The 14,973-nt window shown below is 47.6% G+C and overlaps 1 protein-coding gene across 1 annotated transcript in view; it reads right to left on the bottom strand.

Moving 5' to 3' along the window:
- Positions 1 to 14,973, bottom strand: part of lrp5 (low density lipoprotein receptor-related protein 5) — a 48,997-nt gene that overhangs the window by 20,361 nt on the left and 13,663 nt on the right. Inside the window, exons 5-8 of the mRNA XM_023842167.2 lie at positions 13,734 to 13,930; positions 11,597 to 11,728; positions 8,142 to 8,538; positions 7,661 to 7,832 (exon numbers count right to left, since the gene is read on the bottom strand). Coding sequence (XP_023697935.1) covers positions 7,661 to 7,832; positions 8,142 to 8,538; positions 11,597 to 11,728; positions 13,734 to 13,930 — 898 coding nt within the window. The remainder of the gene's footprint in view (positions 1 to 7,660; positions 7,833 to 8,141; positions 8,539 to 11,596; positions 11,729 to 13,733; positions 13,931 to 14,973) is intronic.

Here is a 14,973-nt window from a genome sequence, read left to right as displayed (position 1 = left end):
GAGGCGATGTGAGCTCCCTCAAAGCCTGGCACCAACAGCCGGCCTGCAACAGGGCCGGACATCTCCAGCCACGGCAACAAACACTGTTACCAAGCAATTTACTACTTGGCTGGATTAATTTGGCTCCTGTCGCATGTTTTTTCTTTAAACCTGGTCCCTACCCCCACTAGCCTACCATAGGCTCATTCATAGAGCATTCTGAGGTCACCGAGGAAAGAATCACCACCGTCACTCACTAGCTTTCACGCTATCCGATCGGAGGGAATTCCAAATCCCCTGCAGAGACCCAGTGATGATTGCTGTATAAGGCGTGTTCCCACCGCAGGAACCTTTTTCAGAAAACCAGGAACTTTGGCCATGTTCCCAACTCAGGAACTCGGCCCGATTGTAGTTCCTCAGAGGTACAGTGGTACCTCGGTTCTCGAACTTAATCCGTTCCGGACTCCGGATCGAATCCTAAAAAGTTCAAGTTCTGATCGAATTTTTCCCATAAGAAATAATGGAAAACCAATTAATTGGTTCCCGGCCCCCCAAAATTACACCTAAATATGTGTTTTTTTTTTAGCATTTAAACACAAAATGATCAGGATAAAACAAGAAGAGCATTTTTTTCTGGCTTCCAAAACGATAAAGATCTTATCCCAACATTACCCCTGTCCTGCCCCAATCGTCCGCTCCTTCCGTGTGCCACGCCCCCTCGTTAACCTCGTGTGGGATCCCCATGTGATCAGCTGTTTCTGGTTGTTGTCATTAGTCCTCTGTATTAAGTCCGCATTTCAGTTTGTTTCTCCAGTCCGGTCATTGGGTGCGTTCGACTTGCTTACAGCGCTGGCTTAAAGCAACGCATTCTGATCCTGACGCAATGCATTACGGTTAGATGCATTGCGACCTCTCACCCGGCTGCACAAACTGGAACCACCTCCGTGACGACACATCTTTGCCCTTATTGGCTGAAGAGTTTAGTTACACGCATGACGTTTGTATCCCAGGCAGTTCTGATGCGTTATCTGCTATTTCTCCAGAATATCACGTAAAGCAGTGAGAACTGGTTTTAAGTTAATTTACCTAGTAAAATAAAGTTTAAATAAAAAAATGACATAAATGCTCTAATAGTACACGTAAGTTAGTGGTTTATTTATTGTTAGTTACTGTAATGTTGCGCTGCTTTATTTAGTTAATCGTCCAGTCTGTGAAGAAGGCATTCAAGTAAGAATTGCATTGTAGTCTGTACATGACAATAAAAACTTAGAATCCGGTCCATTGTTTATTTTTATTATTACTCTGTATTTGTTAATTTGTTTGTGAATAGCAAACTTTTAGGTTGTAACATTTGTACAACTATTACGTAACTTTTTGGTGAGCAATGGTATAAACAAAATGATATAAAGTACAGTGTATTACCTGATACAGTATTTTCAATAAAATAGCATCATCACCAACAAGCGCTGCTACTACAGCAAATGCGAGGCTGACACACTCAGAGACGTGGAAACAACCTTTTTTTTTTTTACTCATTTCCTGGCGCGTACAATTTATATTAGGTCAGCGTTCACGGTTCGACTTCTGATATTCAGATCGAGTTCTAGGTTAAACTGGTTTGTTCGACTTTCAAGAAATTCGAGTTCTAGTGAGTTCGAGAACCGAGGTACCACTGTAGTTCCTGAACCATTTTTTTTAGTCTCCAGACTGGGTAGTTTTTGCTCAACCACGAACTACTGGGTGGGGCTCATAGCAATAAACTTTGCTAATTGGTTGACAACAAGCATGAGATCTAACTTGTTAGTCACATGGAAGTGCAGTAAAAACAAACAGAAATAGTCAAGCAAAAATTTAGTATATGGAATTATTATTCTAAACCCCCCATTGAATTAAAAGCATAAATGAATACCTTTTTTGCTTGTACAGTGGTACCTTGGAACACGACCTTAATTCGTTCCAGAAGGCTGGTTGAGTTGCGATTTGGCCGATATCCAAGTGGAATTTCCCCATAAGAAATAATGTAAATGAATTTAATCCTTCCCAGACCCCCAAATGATTCCCTATTTAAATGTATCTACCGACCTAACTCATAACGAAAAGCATTAACAATCAATATAAAACTAATACACACGTGAAAAAGCACACATACAAAGGCAATAAACATGAAATAAATGACAATCCCACACTCCGAAGCCAGAGCAGATACCACCCTATAATTTATAAGTTCTACAGTTACTCTCACTGCTTTCCTCTTTAGTTTGTTACTATCACTGCTCACTTTCTTAGGGGCCATGATTACTGTATCACTAAATGTACAATAGATAAAGACAAAAAAATCCCCCCGAACACAGGAACACAGGAACTTGGTAGAGAGGTACCGCGAGACTGAGAGCGATTCGTAGGTATCAGCATCTCAGTAGGTCCATTTGCCTTTGTGTGAGCCCATGTGAAGTTTAACCCATGAGCTTTTTGTATCACGCCTGCTCATTTGATCACAGTTCCTGTTGTGCAGTGGAAAAGTGGCAAGGAACCAGAAAAGTTCGCAGTCAAGATGGCCCAGGAACTCAGTAGGAAAGCGCCTATAGAGTTCATCAGCACAGAGCCTGTAACTACCTTGCTTGATGCACTGGACTATAACATACTGCAAGCAGGGAGGACGTCTCCCCCAGCCTGAATATACACGGGAGCTTTCACTGCCTGCGGTGAGAGGGCCAGTCGTTCCGGCAAACTCACAGCTTGCTCTTAGCCGTTTAACCTCTAATCCCATAAACCATGAAACACAAGAGAAGTCATAATGGCGGAGTGTGGGGTCAGGAGGTGGGGGAGTCTGTTTAAAACACGATGTCCTTAATAGACGTCAATCACGTCAATGGGGGGGGGGGGTGGGGCAGCGAGGTTGTAGGCCACATGAACACTGCAGGCTGGGATCAGCTGGAACCAGCCTGCAGTGGCTGCGTAACTCCGACCCACAGGCAGTGGGATGGCCAGCTATTCACTGGTCCTATTAGCTTCTCAACGGCTGCACTGCCTAATAACCTAAGCTCTTTAGGAGGTGGGGGCGTACTTACAATCGCCACTGTGCTTCCTACTGACACGAAGGCCAAAACGTTAACACAGCCAATGCAGCTCATGCTACGGGCTGACAGGCCGAGTTAAATCACTATGACTAATCTAAATACGCGATTTTAAGTACACATGACAGAAAGAATTTAAGGCTTAACCATCGAATAACCAACATGCGCCGGACAGTCATGGCGAAGGCACCTCAGCAGAAGTCCGGTTTGATACACCGTCTGCTCCGCACTAGCATGTGGCTAAAGAAGATTCCACTGGGGTCACCCTGGCCCCGACGGCGCCTCCAAGGGGCATTACTCAGGACTTCTAACATGCGGCAAAGAAAAGCCTCTCACCAGGCCAAAAAGCAGGCTGCTGCAGGGGGTGGCAATTAAAGGTAGATCTCTCTCTCTGTTCTGCTCCTTGAAATGAAGGGAACAGAGCTGCGATTCAACAGAAGAAAGATGTCAGGGATTATACAACCCCGTCCCCAGCAGCAGATGGCCATATGCAGAAAGCCTGACAATGACACCCCCCCCCCCCCACTCCGCCTTCCACGACGCTAAAAGGAACATCTTGTCTTGTGGTCCACGTCCTGTCACTCACGGCCCTGCGCCTTTGCTAATATATGCAGATCTACTGGACACATATGCCGGCCAATCAGAAAGACAAAGAGAACAGATCTACATAATTGTACAACAAAGCAGGATTTTCTGCATTACAAACAGGACATCAGTCAAAAGACTTGATCTGAAGCATCTCTGTGCTAAAGCAGAGGGGACCCTGTGATGGGGGGGGGGGGGCGGGGTTACCGGTGGGTTGTCTACTGGTGGCATCAGAGGAAGAGGGGGAGCAGATTCCTTAAAAAATGACTGATACAAACAGAAAACAGGAGTGAGTGTATCTGAAATACTTTCCATAATGTTTAAGGAAGAAAAAAAAAAAAAAAAAAAACATCCATCCAGTCCATGGGCCAATAATTTCACCTTCTTTGAGGAGCGCAGAAACGAAAAGATGAAAGGGGGCGACTCTTGGAAGGAGTTCAAGACCGAGCTTTCGGCAGCAAACATAAAGGCCGACGTACCTGCAATCACCATCTCTGACTCTCCACTTACAGCAGCAAAAAAACTGGTACTGAGTGAATGTTGTGTGTGTGTGTGTGTGTGTGTGTCGTCATGTATATGTTACATTGTGGGGACCAAACGTGATAAAGCCTGTTATTCTGACGTTGCAGAGAACACCTTTTTGGTCTCCACAAGGGGAATCTGTGAATGCAATCAAAAAATTAAAAATGTCAAAAGTCTTGTATTTTGTTTAGTTATTTGTGGTTACGGTTATTGTTGGGTAGGGGTTAAGGTTTTCATTGTTGGGATTAGAGTTATGCCTATAGAAATGTATGGATGGTCCCACAAAGATATGAACACATACATGTGTGTGTGTGTGTGTGTGTGTGTGATATGACCTGTTGTGCACAGCCAGCATGTAGGATTCAATCCCTACAGGCATTTCACATTGTGAATTGTGCAGAAACATTTTCTTAGACACCCCTGTCATCAGCTCATACAACTATTAAAAGGGGGGGGGGGGAGGGGGGCTCCAAGGAAAGCTACAAAACCCCTAACCCTTATTTATTGCCATTCAGGCAGGGATCAGGCACATTCGGAGCTGTTTTTTGAAGCTCTAATTCAACAACAAAAAAAAAAAAGAAGATTGGCTGTTAAAAGATAAACAGTAACATGCAAATGCACTGGCCTTTAAAAATGAAACAGGAATCTGAACAGAAGAACAGCTAATGAGCGTGAAAAAAAAATTTAAGGGGAAAGCCAAGAGAGAAAGCTTCATTATGGCCACTCATTAACGAGGATCCACTAATGGGGGGGTTTCTGCCTATTAGCACTTCAAACTGTCCTCCCTTTCAGCATGAAGTGGCTCTGGACGACAAAAGGCTGAACCCATTAGGTGACTTCGAAGGGCTCGCAGGGAACGAGACGCCCTGAACGTTTCTGCAGCCGGACGAGGCCCTAAGCCTCCAGCGCTCATCTTGGGATAAAGGGGCCCTTCTCTGTGGGACAGCCCTCTCTGGGATGCCAACCATGGTAGGAAAAGGCGGAGCCCCCCACCCTCATCCCACCCTCCTGAGTCCTCAGCAGGAAAAGAACAAATTCACAGGAAACTGAGGAACTTCGCTGTTCGGGAATTTAAATACGATGAAGCGTACACTGTATACACCTTTAAGCACACCTTCCTACAACCAAACAGCAGGACCCCAACCTACAGATGTAACCTTACATCTACCCCTCCCAGCTCCTGTCCAGTCGTTCATGCTGACTGGACAACGCAGAGTGCTCTGAAATAGACTGGACCACAAAGCAGACCATTCCCAAAATGCACTGAGCCGGGGACATCAAGAGAACCCATATCACCCTTTAAAGAGAAATCTGGAACCAGTGTTCATATAGCAAAATCTGCACAAATCACGTCTCCGTCCCTCAGGAAATACCCACAATTCCTGGAGGAGTGAAAGGCAGAAGACAGGCCCCCAGAGTGAGAACGAGAAGCAGGGCTGGCATTGGGTTCGATATCCTGGTGTGTGAACCGCTAATTGCATTGGTGCTGCCTGCCCCATTCGCTAAAACTAAAAAATAAATTTCATTTCCCCTGTTCACTCTGAATAAGAGTGAGGGCAGATATGATAAAAACTAGCTAACACAGGGGCCGCCTCGACCCCACTTGCCCCCCCCCCCCCCACCCCCACCCCCCCCAACTGGCCCCCTCCAGGCCTCTTCGCCTGGTTCTCACCTCAGATGCCGGGGCAGTTAAACGTTTTTTAGGGGCTGCGAACAATGATCCCGCAGGGTGCCGGGTGGGCGGGGGGGGGGGGGGGGGGGGGGGGGCTGTGGACTGTCATGCAAGGTTTGACGAGCCTTGCCAAATGGTTCCCTCGGTGAGAGGGCTCTCTGCCGCTCTGACTGGCCCCTTTGTGCTGCAGTTAAGCATATAGATTGGGGTGTGGGGCACAGTGGAGGGAGGGGCAAGACTGCTGGGCCCGAAAAGTGCTGCCCAGGTGCACACACAGGGTCAGCAAACCCTTCTATGAAAAACTATACATCCAATCTGTACCAGTATTGGGGGGGGGGTTGTTCAGCACAGACTATGCCTCACAGTGAAGGAGTTAACACATAATTTATGTAATTTTTAAAGAAATAAAGTAACACATGGCTCTGATAAGGGAGAAAATATGGGTCCATGTGGCAGCCAATTAGGACAGATGTCCATTTACTGCTCTCCTTTGTGGTTTTGGGGAGGGGGATCCTGAATTTTTTATTTTTTTTTTTAACTTGGGTGAATGGGCTTAGAGACTTATGGAATCTGCCAGCAGATGCTCAAAACATCAGGAGCACAAACTGAAAATCTCCTTCCGGGCAGCTTGCATCACAGTGAGCAAAATAAAGAGGATTCAGATATGAAACAGCTTATGGTAAATACTAAGTTCAAATATTTGTGCAGCGAAAGCCTGGTTCATCGTCCGACTGGGACGGCAGCTGCATCACGGACGCCGGGAGCTTAGACAGAATACGCAGGGAGCCAAAATAACTGGCCAGAAACAACTACAGCCAGTAACATCCATTAGCATTGCTGGGAGCAGTCCAGGAGTCACCCATAGTGCTAGGGGCTAGAAAGGGTTAAGGCAGAACCAGGAGGGACGCTACACTTGGTGCACAGATCCCCCCCCCCCCCCTTGGAGAGAAACACAGCAAACTCTGCATGCCCAGACACCTTCAACCTGTTCCTACAGGCCACCCGACACGTTATACAACACAAAAACACCAAGGAAGCGCGCACTAGCGTGGACAAGGGTCACAGACTTCACGCAGATCCGCGGAGTTTAACATTATGACAAGCCTGCTTACACGAGCGTCTGGTGGATACACCAAACTTAACCGTGACACATTACAGGCACGCCAGGCAGATGTTTGATGCAGAGAGTCTCCAAGAAAGTGATAATGTGAAGCCGTCGGCCTTCGGGGAGCAGAGGTAAACACTGCGGAGACTCGGCGGATGACTGCGTTAAAGGTGAAGAGGGCTTTGCCATTCAGGAATACCAAGCATTGCACAAATTCAGAAGAATGTTAAAAGTGGTTATCACTTAGGCAAAGGTCAGATAAAGCACAGGTCCACGACTAGCCTTATCTAGGATGCCTCCCAGTGAATATACAGGTTCTGGCCGCAGGAAGACGAGAGGGGGGGGACACACTACAGTCACCACGGATACCAGGCTCATTACACATGTTGTGCAAACTGTACCGGAAAACCGAGTAGAACATAGAAATGAGTGGAAGGTAAAAATGCATTGGTAACTCAAAAATGAGTTAATAGTGAAACTGAGTAAATTTGGTGGGAGGCTGGGATTTTCTGCATGGGTGTGTACAAGAAGGTACAGTCTACGTAGGGATCTGTTAGCTTTAAACTCTCAGGCACCTAAGTAGACAGCAGTAGAAGGGTGTATAGGTCTATGTATATGAAGAGACATGGACCGATCCAAAGTCCAACTGCATCTAACCTTCTTATCTAACAAGGGGCAGTGTCAACAATAACCCAACTGTGATCCGGGGGGTTCGTCTGGTACCTCGATCTTGTCCGTCTTGGCATCCCCCCAGTACAGCTTGTTGGCCTCATAGTCGAGGGCCAGACCGTTGGGCCAACCCAAGGAGGAGTTGAGCAGGACTATGCGGTCACTGCCATCCAGGTTGGCGCGCTCGATCTTGGGTTTCTCCCCCCAGTCGGTCCAGTACATGTATCTGGAGACAGAGAAGGGACAGGTGGGTGTTGGGACCAGGCCAAGAGGAACTTGGCTCCGGTCAGATCCCTCAGCACCAAGGATGACTCAAGTCTGATATGAAGTGTAGGAGTGATAGGATTACCATGGGATTAGACAAAAAGCACAAGAAGGGGAATCTACATTAATCAGGCACCAGGTTCACCAATCAATGAGTAGTAATATTTTAAAATTATTATTTATCACCAACTTTTACTATAAATGCACTTATGAAAAGCAACCAAAAAAGCAGAAGGAAATGGCCAGGGCACCCTAAAGCTCTGAGACCTACCCCCCCACAGGGTCCAGCACAATGGCTCGGGGCTCATCCAGGTCCTCGGAGACCAGGATCCGGCGGGACGTGCCATTGAGTCGCGTAACCTCGATGCGGTCGGTGCCGGTATCGGTCCAGTACAGGTTGCGAGCCACCCAATCCACAGCGATGCCGTCCGGGTGGTGGATCTCCGTGGTGACCAGCGTCTGAGCGTCACTGCCGTCAATGAGCGAGCGCCGGATGGCCTTCACCTCGTCGTCCGTCCAGTAGACGTACCCGTCCACAGGGTCGTAGTCAATGGCGATGGCGTGTCGGATGTCGTCCACTTGCAGCACGATGTCGCTGAAATCTGGCAGGTCCAGGGAAATCCTTCGTAGGTCGGTCCGGCGGGCCAGCAGAAGCAGCTCCTCAGCCCCTAGGATTAAAAAAACACATAGCACCCCCGCATGCAGACAGACATCAGTAACTTATTTCTCAACACAAGCCCTATTTCTCAAATTAACGTATTAAAAAGCTGGGCAAATAAACATTGAAGGATAGCAATTTCAACCAAATGCAAATACCCCCTTCACGGTCCACTCGTCAGAAACCCCAATTACCGTACACGTCATTTTTGATCAACTTAAACGCTTGGTTAAAAATGGCGTGCGTGACCAAACCGGCCACCAAGAGGGAGAGCGGCAGACGCCGACACAATCGGCCCTGGCCGTGTGCTGAATCCCCAGTCCCCACGGGCGGGTCCTTATCGTCACTGTAATCGGCAGCACGCCAAGACACATTCTCAAATTGGTTCCTGCCAAGGCGACATTGTTTAGAGAGCGGCTGCGAGTCGCACCCCCATTTCGTCACTGGGGCCCCGTGCCGCGGAGTAATTAAGGCCGGCCTCTCCTGGCCATGTTTAATAAGCACGATTCTGGCGTGTGCACGCTCCAGTGATGAAGACGGCGAGCGAACCCGAGTCCGATCAGCAGTGACGGAGGGGAAGCGGCACACTTCGGATTACAAGGACATCGATTTGGTCCCTTCCCCCAGAATTGTTCTCCCAATCCACTTCGCATCCAGAAGGTGACAAGACGTCACCCACCCCCCCCCCCCCACAACCGCCAGACCACAACAAATGCCTTCAACTTACCCACCCAAGCTAAACAAATAAGGAACGTGACACTCGGCCGTTTTAATCCCTACCATGCACTACGCCATTTATTGTCGATCTGATAATGGAAGGGAGGATAATTGGGCATTGTTTTATATTCGGTTTAGTTGTGAATTCAGCAGAAAGGCAGCTTAATCCCACAGCCATTCTGAATACGGCCATCCTTGTCCAGGGTCTGTTCCCGGTGGCACTTGTGCTTTGGGAAACATCTCCATGCTGCTCTCCTAGGTCAGGAATGAAGCCCAGAAGAATATGATTCATTGTCTGCTGGCCTGGGAATACGACTGGAAATCCCAAACAGTTACGAACTGGAATGGAGGTCGCAGCGGTACTATGAGAGTGGAGTATGGGTTGGTGGGGGGGGGGGGGGGGTTCGAGTGGATTGGACACAATGGTCTGCTGTGTCCGCAGCAGAGATATTCTGGAAAGGAGCTTTGCCGAGGTGATGGAACACTTACAAGGACGGAGCTTATCGCCAGGCTGACGCGGGACGACAGGCGTTAACGGGACAGGCGGCCAAAGGAAAGAAAAAAAAAAACAAACACTGCAGGCAGTTAAAAACCGCTCAAACTTCACTGTGTTAACAGAGTCAGCTGAAAAATGCCGCCGATAAACCTCAGGGCTGAGGCAGGCGGCTCTTGTTCGAGTCACATTGTTATTGCTACCTTTACACACAAATCTGTGACTGGAGGGGGTCCTGACCTCATAAATCAGACTGCGGCCTGTGAGCCTAGGAGAAGAATGTCCGCCCGAGGAGGAAAAAAAAAAAAAAGAGCGTAAACATTCCTCGGCGGCGAGCTGACGGGGCAGGCCGAGGCCGTCACCACTAAACACACAAAGTGAGCACATCCTGGGTCGGCACGGCTTCCCGGACGTCCCGACATGAGACAGACGCGAAGGGTCACGGGGTCTGGCCCAAACCTCATCACCTCAATAAAACACCCCAGGCCGCAGAGACCAGTGCTGGGGGAATTCAGAAATAGACGGAAAGTAGCCCTGTTTTCTCAGCCGCTCCTGCGGCACTGATGGAGCCGGGGGAGGGGGGGGGCTGGCCCGAGATCCCTGGTCTCTTCCGCTGGGGTGCCCCCTCCCACCCACCGCAAATGCAGGGGCCCCGAGGAACCGCGCCACACCTCTCTGCCTGGGGGTGGGGGGCGCTCAGACGAGAGTTATCCCCACTGGGGTACCACAACTGGCTCCGCTCACCTTAAAGGAGGCCACTGCAATATTACTATTCAGATCTTAAATGATCCGATTTGGAAACCTGGCCAGGGGGAAATTACAGAAGAAGCGGGGAGTAGAGAGAAAATTTACATTTTGCTAGCTGTAGATTTTGGCAGACAGAGCAAAGCCAAACGCGCTAGAGAATATTTAAGGACCTGACACGAAGGCGGTCTACTCAGAGCACACAAGGAAATGATGCTTTAGCTGCCTTGCTTGCATGTCGCTTTGCAGAAAAACAGTCTGATAAATAAATAAATGCAAAACACAAGGTAATTGCTCCCCTCTCTCAGCCTGGGATGAAAACGACGGACGGATTAGCTCCAGAAAGTGAACACGGAGGGACCCACCAGAAAACAGACGTCTTCTGGTAATTGAATTTGCAGAGGAAACAAACACTGACCGCAACAGCAAACAAACATGGTGTTTGAGGTGGGGGAGGGGGGCTGGAGTATTTCAGAACACAGCAGAAGGGACCTGGGAACAGGGAAGGAAGAGAGGAAGGAGCAGCCGGAGGGAAGGGCCAGGGTGGCCTAAATTAGCAGCTGGAGACAGAGAACCGCAAAGTGTGGAGTGACAAGGACAAAGGCAGCACTGCAGCACTCTGGGTATGAGAAGAACGGCAGCACTACATTACCCATAAGCACCTACTGCAAGAAGGGTGACTATGGAGGGAAAAAGGGATAAAACTCAATATAAAAACTTTATGATCATGCCACAGAGCGTCGTAAAACATTTGTGTCATGGGATGAAAAAAAATGCAACAGAATTGTTTTGTTTTTGCCCGTTTTTAGATTTTTTTAGATGCCAGTTTTAGATGTCTGTTTTTAGAAATTACTGAGCAGCAATCTGTGTTTCTGTCCCAACGCAAACCCGCCTGAGCAAAGCAGTATTTCTCCACCTCCGGTCATTATATACTGCTGATTATTTGCTCACGCTGCATGATCCAGAGGCGTCTGCGGGCTGGTGGAAATATCCCCAGGCTGAGAGAGGGCAGCATGCTTAACCTGCCTCTGTGTTGCGGACCGAAAAACTTGAGAAGAAGCCCCTCCCTAGGCAGTTTCTGGAAGCCCCCCTTTTCCAAAGCACTGGGTCTCACCTGGACGGCAGGTCATGCCATCTTCTTGAAGCCGGACACCAGTGGGGCAAGCGCAGCTGTAGTGGGGCTCCATGGGCGACAGCAGGCACAAATGCGAGCACCCGCCATTGGCCTGCGAGCAGGGGGTGTGAACTGCAGGAGGAAACAGGGAGAAATGTTACCCCTTCTGACCTTCGAGAGCTAACGGACAGGCTGGGTGGTCTTTCTAAGACCTCCACCGCTCTCGTAATGCCGCAAGATGCATATAAACAATCTGTGCAAGATGAAATTCCGAATACAAAATGGAAACTTAACGTGTAAACGGGACTCAGGCCATAAATGTTTGGAACACGTCCTCTCTGCTGGATTCTAGAATAATAGCCATCCTATCCTTGGCGTTAAAAAAAAAAAAAAAAAAAAAAGACCACACATAACCTTGCTGATGCTTTCAGAGACTGGAGAAAGCCAGGGGTGTTTAACAGTTTACGATAACCAAACAGCTCAGCTGAAGAGCGCACTGGCATTTTGCAGTGTAAACGCTGCAGATTTCAACGTGCCCACTTCTGAGGGCTTCTAGTGAACTCCCGAGCCGCACACAGGCTCTCACTGGGAATACTGGGTAGATTTTTGTATTTTTTTCCCTCTCTGTTGACACAATGACAGATTTAAGAGAGATTTGAGGAAAAATAATAATAAAAAGGGTCAGCGAGAGATTTAAAGACCTTCCTGGGTCAGGGAAGATATGCGAGAGGAATGCCAGCAGTTCCATTCTTTGCTCATGTGGAATTCCGCTTTTTTTTTTTTTGCTTTCAAAAAGCTCACAATTAGCCAAACAAAAGAGCATGCCATGTAACTGGGAGACCTCCCCAGCAACACTGGCCTTACAGTCCAGGTGACCGCTCCCAGTTTATGGTCTGCAGTTTGGGGGAACCTATTTGTGCAACCACGGACGTCAGAGACCTGAACTAATTCCATGAATTTTCACAGCTTAGCGCACACAAAAACTGTTCAGCCAAACATAAAATAAAAAAGTAGAGGGTTTAGAGAGGTATGCCAAGCGTACAATCTCCCAAAATCTCAGTCACAAAATAACCACACTGTAAACTCCCAAGTTTGGTAGTCACATATAAAAAGTTCTCCATGAAGGGAAGTGAACTGCATTACAAAGGAAAACTTCTGAGAAAATCTACACTCTTCACGTTTGTCATTTCCTGACCAGGTGATACAGCCTGAAGAGTAACGAACAGCAGAAAAGCAAGCAGGGTGGGAGGATGGCTGCGGAAACGACCGGAGCACGGAGCCTACGAGCAGTTCGGCATTCCAACCCGACGTCCAGGACACCGGGAAAAGGCCAACTTTCCAAAGTTATTAAGAACTCACTTGGCAGCAGCCGGACTTTCAGCCTTTTCTGCACTGCATTGAGAAATCTACAAAACACGCACACACGCGCGCACAGCCACACGCGCACACGCACCCACAATGAGGGACATAAGCAGACACCCCATACAAACTGAATTGTGTGGGGGGGGGGGGGGCAGTTAGTACACAGGCATTTAGGAAAAACAAATAGACTCATCACGCTTGATTTGAGCTCTATTGCATGGCTTTTAAAGTGTGAACACCATGCACTGAATGGCAGAGAGTGCCTTCCTCTGCTGCCTGATCCCACACAAACAAACTGCGCTGCCCCAAGCTGTGTAAGCAAGTCATGCCTACAATTCCTGCAATTGGTTGCATTGAAATAGTGGGTGGAGCTAAGAAAGAACAATGTCAAAATTAAATAAATACATCTACGGTGGTAGCATTGCAAACTTCTGGGAATTTTCCTATTAATTCACAAATATTAATGTTAATTCCCATGGAAAGTTTCCAATTTGGAATATTTCCAGAACTCCCCAGCTTAACTTCCCATGGAATGGAAAGTTTCTGGAAATTTTCTGCCCCTTTGCAATGTGCAAGTAATAGCTTCTATTCTCTTTGTCGTTTCCATACCCTTTATCTTTTTTTGTTATTCTCTGACATGAGAAATACGAGTAGCAGTTGTAGTTTTTGTAAATACTCACACGTACTGACAGACACTGTGTCAAAAACAGGAGTGGACACAATATCTCACACACTGCTCTCTCCAAGACATCCATCCCCATGGCCTGAGACTTACTGTCAGGTTGCCTCTCCTGACCCAGTACTTGGATGTCCATAGGTGAGTAGATACCACCCAGAATCTCCCGGCTCTTGTCTCCCGTATGCTTGTTGCAGGCATGAATGGAGCGGGTCTGCCAGTCCGTCCAGTACAGGGTCTCTCCCGACAGGGTGAGGGCGAATGGGTGGGTGAGAGTGCCCTCCACCACCGTCTCCCTAGAAACACAAATACCAACAAAACACAGACATCTATCAACATCAATGGGAACCTTAAAATTCTTTATGGTAGTCCCCCAGAACATTTCTTATGCCATACCTCATAGAGATCTTGAAAAATCATATAACAGTTTTAACTCACATTCCACACAAAAAAATGCATTCATTCACACTGAAAGGCAATCCAGTCTTAATTTATCATTCCAGACATGTGCTAAGAATTTTTACTTGGAAAAGCATGGAAGTAATTTATGATCATTAGATCACTACCTGGATGTCAAACTTCTTATTTGCTGAACATTTTTGGGGAAAAATACTGCAGAGTAGCCAAGTACAGACCTGAACAAAGGAGCGTTTTGGGGTTGTTAACCAGGTCTATAAGTGTGCACGAAAGTTAAACCCCTTGAATTTAATATAATTTTTGTGTTTCTTCCCGGCAGAGGAAATTAAACAAATCAGGCTGTCAGAAAATCAATGTGGCGGCATCTGTTTTGGCCATTACACTTTCCCCCATGATGAAGGCGGTTTGAGCCTTATTAATGACCCAGAAGCAGACAGCCAATCAATGGGCATGCAAGACAGCCTGACCAATGAGGTTGTAAGAATGCAAATGGGGGGCGGGGGGGGTGAACATGGGATCACTATCAACCAGACGCATCCCACCAAGGGGAGATGTCTTTCCATCTCAAGGTCTGCCTTGTTAGTCCAGTGAATGAGGGACAGGGGCAGCAGGGGTGGGAAAAAATAAAATTAATTGCAACCAGACTTCACAGCAGTTTTCACATTTCCCATTTCACTGCACCTCTGCCCGCCTGGGTTCATGAAAAAATATACTATTGGATACGTGGGGTGGGAGGGGAGCTGGCTGTGCCGGAGACGGGGACTTTTTATGTGGTAACAATAAGGCTTTCATATATTCTCAGCGGTCTTCTCACATTCTCTACTCGTGGGATAATTTGGCATGAAGTTTATTGGAAAACCCTCTGGTTACATTGACTCTACACCCTAAACTTTGCTTTCTTGTCTCGATCGACCAATTCTGC

The sequence above is a fragment of the Paramormyrops kingsleyae genome, chromosome 13, assembly GCF_048594095.1.
Source record: "Paramormyrops kingsleyae isolate MSU_618 chromosome 13, PKINGS_0.4, whole genome shotgun sequence".
NCBI classification, from domain to species: Eukaryota; Metazoa; Chordata; class Actinopteri; order Osteoglossiformes; family Mormyridae; genus Paramormyrops; species Paramormyrops kingsleyae.
Note: the sequence above shows the minus strand (reverse complement) of the source record. Positions and strands in the feature narration are given on the sequence as shown.